Source organism: Molossus molossus, unplaced genomic scaffold, assembly GCF_014108415.1.
Source record: "Molossus molossus isolate mMolMol1 unplaced genomic scaffold, mMolMol1.p scaffold_m16_p_17, whole genome shotgun sequence".
Lineage (NCBI taxonomy): Eukaryota > Metazoa > Chordata > Mammalia > Chiroptera > Molossidae > Molossus > Molossus molossus.
Window position 1 is genome coordinate 67,816,563 of NW_023425352.1, and position 12,978 is coordinate 67,829,540.

Here is a 12,978-nt window from a genome sequence, read left to right on the forward strand (position 1 = left end):
GTTGAGCAAGATATGGCTGGCTTGGTGCAGCAGAGAGCAAAGGCTTCAGATTCGAGAAGAGTTCCGGAAAGTTCTGGAAAGCGCTCTGTGAGCACAAGTGGCTTGTCAAGGGAAACGGCTGCCATCTGCTCCTTCAGGACAGGCCCTCAGGGTGCCCTGCTAGGCCCAGGGCCGACCCGCTGAACCGTTCAAGTGCCTCCTTGAAGTCCAGCCACCGCCTGGCGCGTGATTGGCATCCCCGAGCCTCTGTTTCTGTATGAAATCAAACAAGATAGCATGTCACATGCCCAGCCACGCACCCGGCGCAGGGGCAGGCTCAGCCCAGGGCAGCTCTCCTCTTCATGTCAGGGCAAGTGCATATCAGGGGTGGAGGAAACACACAATTAGGGTGGAGACCTGATTTATGAACAACTCGTAAATCATCTGAAGCCAGTTTCCTGTTCACAGTCAGCCCTCTGTAAACACTCAGTGTGTCCTTGGCGGCTTACCTCTCCCAGCGATGCAGACACGTGGCAGCCGTCTCCTACATAAGTCTGCTGTGGCTGTCCCTGGGTGCACGGCCTGTGAGGACCCTTGCTCATCACAATGGTAGGTACACGAAGGCCAGGAAAAGGAAAAAGGGCGTGCCGTTTATTCCTTATTTTAATGTGCTGTGAAATGTGCTTCTGCTAGACACAACCTAATGGTAAATGTGAGCTAGTTCGGAATCTTCTCTACATTAGTTGCAATTCAATGTGTAGAGGGTGATGAGAGGCTGGGAGGCAGAGAAAATCTTAATGAGGTTAGCACTATTTCTGTTCTCTAAGATCAAAGCTATTGTTTTTTCCACTAAGTTTGGGATTCAACTAGGTTTCATATGTGTCTCTCATCCTTGGGCCCGAGGTGAGTGATTTGTGAATTAAATATAATTTCAGAGCTACAGCACTGCATCGACTTACGGGTGAGAAAGCGAGCCTGGGGAGGGGAAGCAGCTGCCAGGGGTCTCCCTGCTCTCGGGTGGCAGCTGACACGGGAGTCCAGGTGTCCCTCTGTCTAGGCCGGTGGCTCCCAAACCAGGCTGCACAGTGGACTCACCTGGGCACCTCTGATGACTTCGATAACTCACCCCACACCAGACACTCTGAGTTCATTGGTTTGCAGTGTGTCTTTGGTAATTGAGGGTTTTAAAAGCTCCCCAGGTGATTTTATTTTTTGTTAATCCTCACCAGAGGATATTTTTCCATTGATTTTTAGATAGTGGAAGGAAGGGAGGGAGAGAGAGAAAAACATTGATGTGAGAGGAACACATCAATTAGTTGCCTCCCGCATGACCCTGACCAGGACTGAGATGGAACCCACAACCCAGGTATGTGCCCTTGAGCAGGAATTGAACCCAAGGCCCTTCAGTGTGCAGGCTGATGCTCTAACCACTGAGCAAACCAGCCAGGGCTGCCCGGGTGATTTTAATATTCAGCAAAATTTGGGAACCATCACCCTAAGCCCTTTCCAATGTATCATGTCATATTAAGAACAAGTTTTGCATCAAAATCTATGAAAACTCATTTAGTCCTCCTTCTGTCTTCAATTTGAACTTGATCCTTTAAAGGTATCTTTTGCTAGAACCAGTAGAAGGGAATGAACTGGGCTGTTCTTGGGGTGCGAAGGAGAAGAGGAAGGAAGGGCCACAGCTGGGAGTAGAAGAGAGAGGTTGCTGGATTCTCTGAGTGGAGCTGGGGCCTCCTCAGGTCACACCTCAGAAATGGCCTCAGAAAGGTGAAGCTGGGAATAGTAGGAAAATGGTGGGTGGGATCCTCAGAGTGAACTTTGTAAACTGCAGCCCTGGCAACATCCCTGCCCTGCTTAGGACCCTTAAAGATGCCTGACTCTTGATGATGCAGGGAGACCCAAAGAGCAGCAACTTACCCTAAAGGACACTATTTCTAGGGGCACTGCTAGCCTGCTTCACGCCAAGGCTGGCATGAAGCTGCTCTCTGGAAAGTCTAACAGAAGCCTGCCTCCTGGCTGCACTGTCCCCTGTGCCTGCACACATCAGGTGCTCATCGTTACTGAATGCAGGAAAGGAAGCGCAGAAGGGAGGGAAAGAGGTGGAGGAACAGAATATGACAACAGAAAGGACTCGAGAGCCTCTCTGCTCAGGTGGTCTTCAGCCCAGCAGCATGGGTGTCACCTGGGAGCTTGTAGAAATTAGGGCTCTTCGAGTCCCACCAAAGCAGAATCTGCATTTTATTTTACAGAATGTCCCAGGGATCCATATCGACACGAAAGCAGCACTGTTGTGATTGTGTTTCTTGTGCTCCTCGCCTGGGGGACTTGGTACAGGTGCGAAGGCCTTAGCCCTGTCCTTCTTCAATGAGCTTGAGACTGTTCATTAGCAGCCTAGGTTACTACGATGCCTGCCCGTGTATGAGACCCCTGTTTTTACAGGGGGGAAACTGAGGCAGAGAGAAAGAGTAGGGAAGGAAGGGAGAAAGAATGAGAGAAAGAGAATGGAGGTTACATGTTTAGATATTGTCAACTGGTTAATCTCAAAGCTGAATACTTTGCTCTCTCTTGTCACCGTGTTTGAACGCCATCCCTGAGTCATTCGATTGGGTGCCTCCACTCAGAGCAGCGGGAGATCTGGGACTTCTGCCCCTCACTCACCCTGGGCTGCAGCCCGGGTTTGTACCCATTGATGCTTCTGTTCTGTGACTAGATAAAACGAGATCTCCAAGATTCCTGTGATCATCAGCGCCTCCCAGGAGCCCCCTTTCTGGATGAAGGGAAAAGAGATTCTGTCAATAAGGCTGGCTTTTAAATTAGTCTTATGTGTTGTTGCTTTTTTGTTTTCTTTTTGCAGGAAAAATATCAGATTTCCACAATGATCTTAAGCTGAAGATTATGCAAAAGAATGAAATAGAGAGAGTAGGAGCAACCTTGAGTTCTGAGCTAAGCACATTGAGAGTTTATTGTAGGAATCGACTTATTCCTTTTTATTATAAAACCAATGCATTTCATTGTAAACAATTTAGATAATAAGAGGAAAAGCCCAAAGAAAAATCCCACATGTCAAAAATCACTTGTTAAAAGATGGTACAAAACTTCAGTCTCTTTCTGAGCATCTTTCTCTACATGGGTCTTTTTCACCTCATAGCAGTTACACAATGCAAATTTTTCACTTACTCATAATAGTGATCATTTATGCTACTTCATGTTCTCTTACCTCCTAAGTTACCAGTTCTCTTTTTCGGAATCACTATGTTCTCAAACAGCCCTATTTGGGGACATTTTGGTTGTTTCCAGTTCCCTGCTGCAGTGAGCATCCTTGAAAAGAAGTCCGTCTCCTTCTCTCTGCCATTCTTCTTAGGATCACGTCTTAGCAGTAAAAACATGAAGTCGAACGTTGTAGACAGTTTTAAGAATGTGGATATACACTCTCAAGCTGTGCTCCATAAAGAGTATTACAGCCTAAACCAGCCCTGTGCATTCACTTCCCAGATGTGCCTCTGATTCCCTCTGGATGTTAGAGGTGAAAGAATTATTTTTGTCATCCCATGTGGTTCTATTTTATGTACATATTTACACTGGCTTTTTCATCAGTAAGTTGAACTTTGCCATATGTTTGTTCATCATTTCTATTTGTGTATGTGTGTGAGAAATGTCACTTTATTTTCGTTGCCATTTTTCTACTAGGATGTTTTTCTTTTTCTTGTTGATATACAGAAATTCTTCATAGGATGATGTTGTTCTCCAAATTTGGTAATTGTTTTTTAATTTTGTTTATGGACTTATACCTGTTACATTTTCAAATCTATTTCTTATCTTTTTTATACTTACAATAAGATAAATATTTACTTATATTTTCTGATTGGTTTATGATCTTTAAAATTTTTTGTTATTAAAGTACAGTCAACATACAATATTATATTAGTTTCAGGTGTATCTGTCATTGTACAAAGTTAGTTTTATGATCTTATTGTAAAAATATTACCTTCAAATCCTTTTAGAATTTATTTGTGGGAACTAAAATAGAAAACTGACTGTATTTCCTTTCAAATTTGCCCACCATTTGTTCTAATACCATTTATTGATTAATCATTCTCTACAGATTTCAAAGACTGTCTTTTTATAATAAACTTTTATTTGTTTATTTTTAATATGTTTTTATTGATTTTTTTAGAGAGAGAGGAAGGGAGAGAGAGATAGGAACATCGACATGAGAGAGAAACATCAATTGGCTGCCTCCTGCTGGGGATCAAGCCTGCAACCCGGGCATGTGCCCTGACCGGGAACCAAACTGGGACCTCTCCGTCCATGGGGCACCTCTCAGTACGTAGGGCACTGCTCAGTACATAGGGCACTGCTCAGTCTACTGAGCCACACCGGCTGGGCTATGTGCACTTATCCATATACTTTGTGGGGTTTCTATGCTGTTTTCTTTACCTGTCTTTCTATTCTTATATCAGTAATACACTGCTTCAGGTAGCATCAGTTCATAATGAATCTTAGACATCTTGCATAACAAGTACCCTCACCCCATCTTCTTTTTTAAAAGGTTCCTGGAAGTTCCAACGTTAAAGTTTGCTTTTTTGGCTTGCTTATCTCAAAATGATGACAAAAGCAACTTGATACTTTCTTTGTCCTGTAGCTCCAGTATCGGCCAGATGAACTGATATGTTCATGCAGCCACCAACAATGCCTTTATCATTTGGAAAATGAAGTCCTTAGCCTCATGGTCTAAGAACTCCGACTAACCCAGTTAGCTCCATCAAATCTCCTACTGTGCTTACTTCAACTTTTTGTCAGTCTTTTATTATCTTCCTGAAACTCTCTTCTGCTCCTCCATTTCTGTCCTTTAAATTATACACACTCTGCAAAGCAACTAAAAATAAACTATCCGCAAGGGTTCCCTGAACCTCCTCTGTAATGAAATAGCACACTATGTCCTGCTGGTGTGGCCCAGCTGGTAGGAACATCGCCCGGTGCACCAAAAGGTCACAGGTTCATTCCTGGTCAGGGCGCAAGCCTGGGTTCATGCACGTACAGGAGGCAACCGATTGATGGTTCTCTCTCACAGAGAAATTTCTCTCTCTTTTTCTCTCTCTCAATTCAATAAAAATATATCCTCAGGTGAGGTTTTAAAAATAGCACACTATCATTATTTAATGGTCTATGACCTTTGACTCACATTTAGCTCCTTTTTCCAGCTTATTTTAGTAACTTGTATGGGTCTTGCTCCTTTGAAGCTCCACCTTTAAACCACCTGCCAGAACCCAGCAGGGATCCTCACACAGGACACTCTGTCACTGACTACCAATTTATGTCATTTGTTTTTCTTCCTGACCCTTCTTTACAATACAGAATGCTCTTCTGGGAAGCCTCGTGGTTTTGGCCACCTTTGTGACTTTATGCAATGCCCAGTGTATGTTCATACCTCGTACATACGTTCCAGGCGATCTCTCTAATGGTAAGTCCTGGCTTTTTAAGTTTATTATTTTACTGCAGCCCGGTAGATATAACCTGTTGATAGATGAAGGCCTTTAAACCACATGGGAAGGAAGGTTAGGGAAGATATCAAAGGGAGTAAAACGAGAGACTTCAGTTTGCCATTTATATAAGACAGTGTTTCTCAGCCCGAGGTGTATGAGAACTGCCTGGACAGCTAATGAAACCTACCAGTGCTCAGGGGCCATCCCAGTCCAGGCAACTCAGAAACCGTGGGGCGGAGCCACACATTTAAAGCTTCTTGATTGACCCCTACATGCAGGCAAAGAGCCATCGATTATTCCAAAGCAGTACTTCTCAAACTTCAAGGTGCATGTGCCTCTGAGGATCTCATTAAAATAAAGGTCCATGCTGTGGGCCTGCACGTCCAATGCAGTCTCCGGGAGCACACCTGGACCACAAAGGGTTAAGCAGCGGTTCTGACCCTTGGCTCAATATTTGAATCACTTGGGGAGCTTTCTAAAAATATGGCAGCCTGGGCCCCATGCCCAGAGATTCTGATTTCATTGTTCTGGGGTGGGACCCAGGCATAGCTTCAAAAAATATATATATCCAAGATGTTTTACATGTACTTTTAGAGTTGAGAAGCAAAACAAAGGGAAATTGAAAAATGAGACATTTATCCAGAGATAATCCAGCAGGAAAAAACCAACCAACCAACCAACCAAAACTTGGCTCCAAGTACCTCTAGGCTCACAATAGCTATCTGATTAAAGAGGAAGGCCTTATTTTTTTCTTGTAATGTCTATTTTGAAATAAAATCTGGAAGGGTTTCAGCTTGCTGTAAGAAAACATGATCAGTGCCATGAACTGGACAGTACTGGAATTTTGCTGTGGGTGAGCACAGAAGCACTTGTCTTTTATTTAAAAACATTTTTTTCCTTTACCGATTTTTAGAGAGAGAGGAAAGGGGAGAGAGAGAGATAGAAACATCGATGAGAGAGAACATTGATTGGCCACTTCCAGCCCCCCACCCCCACTCCCCCGGATTTGGCCCACAACCTGGCATGTGCCCTGACCGGGAATCGACCCGTTGACCTCTTGGTGCATGGGTCGATGCTCAACTGAGCCACACTGGCTGGGCTCTTTTATTCTTTTTAACGGATTTTTTAGGGAGAGAGAGATAGAAACATCAACGAGAGAGAAACATTGATCTGCACGCAGCCCACTGGGGAACTGAGCCCGCAACCTGGGCATGTGCCCTGACCAGGAATCGAACTGCGACTTCTCAGCCTGTAGGACAACACTCAATTCACTGAGCCACGCCAGCCGCTTTTTTTAGATGCTCTTAAAATTGATGAGATTTTCCCTCTCTGGTAGGGGTCCAGATGGCAGGGCTGGCCCCAATGTCCTACAAGTCTTGTTCCAGTTGCATGACTTGGGGACACCACTGCTGATGCCACATGTCTGATTTCAGAATGTACGGATGCCAATGGGGTCAAACACGCACTGAAGTCCACCTGGAAGACCGAGGACTGCAAGGAGTGTTCCTGTGGCCCCGACGGCGTTCACTGCTGCAGCACGTAAGTGCCGAGCCAGCGGCGCCACGGGCCGCCGCTGCGGGGCGCTGTCTCCGGGGCCGCGGCTGCCGCTCTGCCAGCATCCCACCCTGAAGGGGTTCAGTTTTCAGTCCTGCTTCTTTTCTTTTCCTTTTCTTTCTTTTTTTATCGTGGTAAAATATACATAACATAAAATTTAGCATTTTAACCATTTTTAAGTATAAAATTGTGTGGCATTAAGTACATTCACCTTTTTGTGCAACCATCTCCACCATTCATTTTCAGATTTTATCTTCCCAAACTGAAACTCCCTACCCGATAAGTAGCTCTCCGTTTCCCCTCTTTCCAGTCCCTGGCAACCACCATCCTACTCTCTGTCTCTATGACCCTAACAACTCTAAGTGGAATTGTACGGTCTTTGTCCTTTTGTGACTGGCTTATTTCAGTATAATGTCCTCAAGGGTCATCCGTGTTGCAGTGTGTGTCAGAACTTCCTTCCAAAAATAAAATGTATACACATATACATTTTATTTGTTTGTTCACCTGTTGATAGACATTTGGGTTGCTTTCACCTCAGTCTTATTTCTTTTAAGTTGTTTTCGAAACTTGATAAGTATCTTTATTATGAAATAGTTACATTTGAGTTGCTGGAGGTAGGGAATGGTACCCAGTGGTCTGAAGCTGTTGTAGAATGTAGCTGGCCTTCACTTCCGCCTGGGTCTGTGGCGATTTGCAAGAACTGAAGTGGATCTGGACACAGGCAGAGGGGACGGGTGTGAGGTATCAAGGATGATCTGCAGTGTTCCGTGCGCTCTAAACTCTTCACTGCTTATGTGTAACTTGCGTCAGCCCAAAGATCATGCAGATGTTTCCTGCTGGCTTGCTGTGGACACCAAATGTCTGGTACTTGGGCCAATAGAACAGAGCATACCTCCAGCATGGGCCTAATTTTTCTATTTCCTCAGCAGCTACACCATCTAGCTACTCCATTCCATAACTCCCCTGCAAAATCCATCTGATGCCTTCACTTTAACCTTGGCCTATAGTGTTTGACAAGAACAGGAGTGGTTTTGATGAAAGAAGCATTGGTATCAAGTAGTGTTTCCCAAACTTGCCTGATCACAGACTCATCTGGGAAAGCTTAATGAGATACAGACTCCTGGGGCCCATCCGAGAACCTACTGAATCAGAGGCTATGAGGCCTAAGGAATCTGAATTGTAACAAGTACCTCAGAGAGTCTGTGGCACCACCATTGAGCAGAGGAGCAAGCAATTGACTTAATCAGAACATCTGAGAGGTACAGAAGTTTAAATGTCCTAAAAGTTCCTAACACATATAATGAAGCATGGCCCATGCTAAGTACTTCACGGAACAAGAGGGATATCAGAGCAGGAGACTTTCTGGCTGGCTGCCAGAGTAGGTGTCCAGGTATTGCCTCAGCTGATCTTGACATTACAACTGAACCTTGATTTTGTAGCTCTGGAAATCTGACATTGTCTTTGTGTCAAGTGTCAGTGTGACTCTGCATGTGACTGTATCAGCGAAGTTAAGGGCTAGGGAACCATACCTCCCTAACATTGCAGCATACCTCCAAAGTGGCCAAAGCATGCATGTCGCCAGGATCTGACACCCCCACCCCCACCCGCCAGTTGGGCTATACAGCCTAGGGTTCCCCTGGACCTAGTGCAGAAAAGAGTGAAGTGGGATGAGCGTCGATGCTGGAGTAGAGTAACGGAGTCTGAATCTCCGTTCCCTTGTACACCTGCTGTCTGACCATGAATACATTTCTTAATCTCTCTTAGCCTCAGTTTCCCCACAGTAAAATAGGGATAATCAGGTGTATATGATAGTCAAATGAGATTCTGTATATAAATTTATTAAGTCAACATATATGTATGCCTTCTCTATGCCAGCCTGTGTCCCCTGAGCCTGGGGCAGTAATGAACACCTAGCTGGAACTCCACGTGTCCCTTCTCTCCTTCTGTCCATGTGCCTGTTCCATTTAGCACACTGCTCTGCAGGGAGGAAATGTGCACATTTCTCTCCGACGTTCAAAGCCAGCTCCTTTCCCCTGTAATTGCCTCATAGCCAACCACGTTTTTTTCATCTTTTTTTTTTTTTTGCTATAGCAAAATACAGCTTTTGATTAAATTTTCTCTAGGATAATTTTTTTTAACTCATTGCACTCTCTAGGGAACACTGTTCGGATCTCAAGCTGCCCCGTGGCCGCCCACTGCCAAGGCCCCCCACCCCAGGTGCCCTGGGAAATCTATTTCCAGTCCTCACTCTGTTTCCCAGATTACCCTTTGGGAGGAGGATTGAAATGTCTTCTTCTGTTTAAATAAGTCAAAGGTCAACTTTCGGAAAAAAATGTTCTCACAAAGGGCCCTGGTGGCAGCTACTTCTGTGTACACTTTGTGCAGGGGCGATTCAGATCTGGGATTTATGGGTTCCAAGAGAGTGATGAGCCCTAACATTATTTGTACCCTTGACTGTGTGGGTGGACTTTCCTGGAGAGACTGTCCCTGGGCTTCATGATCCTGGCCTGGAGTGACACCTTGTTCCTGTTGGCTTATTCAGCTTATTCCAATAGTTCTCTACTAGAATGGGACAGCTGTTCCCTTCCCACTTTCAAGCAGCGGTATGCTGGCCACTTCCTGAGCAAGGACAACAAGACAAGTCAGGCTAGAGCAAGCTGCGTGGCCCCAGAGTAGCCCAGACCTGCCTTTGGGCCTCTCGGAACTTACTACCCTCCTGGCATGCAGGGTGGATCTTAGGGATGATGACAGGGATGGTCCGTGTGTTCATAGACCAGGTTCCATGTGTTCAAATTCAGGTTTCTGAAGGCAGCACTTCAGGGTTGCAGGTCAAGGGGTGACCTTAAGTTGGTGAGGGGCATTCCTGATGGCTGGAGTGTGGGCTGCTTATGGAGCAGAGCTGGCCCCAAGGAGGCTGGGCATCCTATCCTTTCTAACATGCCTTGCTCTTGTCTCACTGACAGTGTTGCTGTACCTAAGGATTATGACATTAGCAAGTGCAAGAAAATCTTTGACAAGGACAACTGCAAGTTTATCGTGGTGGAGCAGGAGAATCCAGACCGACATTGTGTTGTCAGTAAATGGGTGTTGTAATGTGCTTCTAGTGGGCCCGGGTCCTCCCAGGCCAGGCCTCGTTCTCCTGTGGCCTCTTACAGTCTGGATTGTGTAACCCTACCTATCAGTAAAAAATAAAATAAAATAAAATTTGAGCAAACACTTGAATATGTGTGTACTTGTAATTTATGAATTATGTGTGCATTGATTTTTATACCCACTATAAAGCATTCAGACATTTAATGGAGAGAACAAAAAGAAATATGAATAAAGGTTATATGTTCCTATACTCTAATAAATCATTCTATGTCCCCACTTAGGCACTGCTGCTTCTGTTGCTTCAGATACAGTTATCTGCGCTGTAATGCCCCAGTGTCCCACTATCTGGTGAACAATTAAAAAAATAAATATGTCTTCAAAATGAAATCAGGTCCAGCCAGTGTGGCTCAGTGGTTGAGCATCGACCCATGCACCAAGAGGTGGTTGGTTCGATTCCCAGTCAGGACACATGCCCAGCTTGTGGGCCCGATTCCCAGTGGGGGGCATGCAGACGGCAGCCAAACAATGTTCTCTCTCATTGATGTTTCTGTCTCTTCTTCTCACTTCCTCTCTCTCTAAAAATCAATAAAGGAAAAAAAAATTTTTAAAAAGAAATCAGATCCCTTATTTTCTTTGTTTTCGTTTTTTTTTGTTTTTTTTTATCCTCACCCGAGGACATTCCTCCATTTTTGTTCAGATAGAGTGGGAGGGAGAGAGAGGAAGAGAGAAACATCGATGTGAAGGGACACATCGAGTGGCTGCCACCCGCACGACCAACCAGGGCCGGGGACAAACTGCAACCGAAGTACGTGCCCTTAGCGGGAACCGAACCCGGGTCTCTCTGTACCGCAGGCCGACGCTCCAACCGCTGAGCCAAACCGGCCAGGGCTGTTTTTCATTTTTATCCTTCCTTCCTCTTCTTCAGAGAACGTCCTCCATGGTGCGTCCCTCACATACCTCTGTGTTCACCTGAGGTCAGAGCAGGTTAGATAGAGCAGGACAACTTGGAAACAGTAGCTCTGAGACCACATGCAACCTGATGGGGTATTAAAAGGCCAGGGGCTCTGGCTTGGGGGAATGGCTTGAGTGCAAGGCTCCAGTATCAGTTGTCTCTGACTGCATACAGACCACCCCAAAATTTAGGGACTTAAACAGTGACAATGTCGCCCTGGCCAGTGTGGCTCAGTTGGTTGAGCATAGTCCCATGCACCAGAGGTTTGTTGATTCCTGGTCCAGGCATCGGCTTGATCCCTGGTCAGGGGGTGTGCAGGAGGCAACTGATTGATGTTCCTCTTTCTCTCTCTCTAAAACCAATAAAATCATATTTTAAAAAACTAAACATCTTATTTTACAAAGGTATGATTTAAAAAAACAACAACAAAAACAGTGACAATGTTGATCATCTCTTGCTTATGTGTTAGAAAACATCTGTTCACTCAACATATCTTTACTAATACTTGGGCCAGGCAGTGCTATGGACCTGGGGATACAGCAATGAACCAGAGAGACCAGGTTCCTGCTTTCCTGGGGCGTGGAGTCTGTTGTGTGTGTACGTGACAGATCACAAGCAAGCAAACTGTCCTCTATTGAATAATCCGGGCAAATGGGTAAAGAGCTTTATTTCTCCTCTGCCCCCTAACCCTATCTGTTCAAACATGCTATTGGGCTAGTTGAGCAATTCTAGGTAGGCTCCTTAGTTTTTTTTAGGTCATTCTACCATAATAAAAAAGTGCTTTGAGCCCGGCAGGTGCAGCTTAGTGGTTCAGCATGGACCCATGCACTGAGAGGTCTCCCGCTGGTTCAATTCCAGGTCAGGACACATGCCTAGGTTGTGGGCCAGGTCCCCAGTGGGGGGCATGCAGGGCGGCCAATTGATGTTCTCTTTCATGGATGTTTTTATCTCTCTCTCCCTTCCTCTCTATCTAAAATCAATAAAGAAAAAAATTTAAAAAGTGCTTTGGTTACTTTTAGTGAATCTGCTTCTGAATTGAAAAGGGAGTAGGGGAGGGGTGAGTTAAGGGTAGGATGCAGTCTTGGCTCCCTGGGCTTGTAGCAATGCTTAGAGTGAGTACTTCCTCACAGGCTCCGGTGGGCCTCTGACATTCCCTACTGCCCCTTTCCTCCACAGCTGCCCTTCCACTTAAAGACTGATTATGCCTCCTTAGCTTCTGCATATGAATCTACATTTCCTGTTGCTTCTGGCTGAGCTCGCCTTGCCCCTTGCAGGAGTCACTCTTGGGTGGGATCCATAAAACCCTATCATGATCATCTCCTTTGCAAACCCTACTTAGATGGCCCTTCACCTCTCTGGGAAAGGTGGGGTGCAGTTAGCACCCAGTATTGGGGGCCTCTGTCAAAACAGAGACGGAAAGATTCCTATTTTAATATCTGGTCACAAATAAATAAACAAAAAAATTCCAGTGTGGATAACCCACAGTGGGCAGAGTGTGAGGAGACGCAGAGTGGTGGAGTGCAGAAAACTGCTGTGACCTGCTACAGGCATGCTTTGGAGTCAGATGACGGGGCTTGGAATGCGGGCTCTGACATTTACTTATTTATTTATTTACTGAATTAAAAAATGGTGGCAAAATACACGTAACATAAAATTTGCCCTTTTAACCACTGTTAGAACACAACGGAGTGGCGCTGAGTACATTCAGAGCGCTGCGCAGGCATCACCGCATCACACACTGCAGAAGTCCCCCGCGCCCCAGCCCGCACTCTGTACCGGGCAACAGTAATTCACCGTCCCCAAGCTTGTGGCAACCGCCCTTCTGTTCTGGCTGCAAATCTGACTCCTCTGGGTGCATCAAGTAAGTGGACTCATGCAGTGTTTGTCCTTTTGTATCGATTCGCGAAGGCC

General features: G+C 45.5%; 1 protein-coding gene across 1 annotated transcript; it reads left to right on the plus strand.

The window, feature by feature from the left end:
• The first annotated feature begins 376 nt into the window (after positions 1-376).
• MSMB (microseminoprotein beta) lies at positions 377-10,231 on the plus strand. Its single transcript, XM_036265724.1, has 4 exons — positions 377-588; positions 5,341-5,446; positions 6,902-7,007; positions 9,986-10,231. The coding sequence occupies exons 1-4, from the start codon at positions 586-588 to the stop codon at positions 10,113-10,115; spliced, it is 345 nt and encodes a 114-aa protein (XP_036121617.1). The 5' UTR covers positions 377-585; the 3' UTR covers positions 10,116-10,231.
• The last annotated feature ends 2,747 nt before the right edge of the window (positions 10,232-12,978 follow it).

Excerpts from the sequence above, each read along its gene's own strand:
- MSMB (XM_036265724.1), top strand. Across the intron at positions 5,447-6,901 it reads TCCAGGCGATCTCTCTAATG|AATGTACGGATGCCAATGGG; the intron begins GTAAGTCCTGGC and ends GTCTGATTTCAG. Across the intron at positions 7,008-9,985 it reads GGCGTTCACTGCTGCAGCAC|TGTTGCTGTACCTAAGGATT; the intron begins GTAAGTGCCGAG and ends TCTCACTGACAG.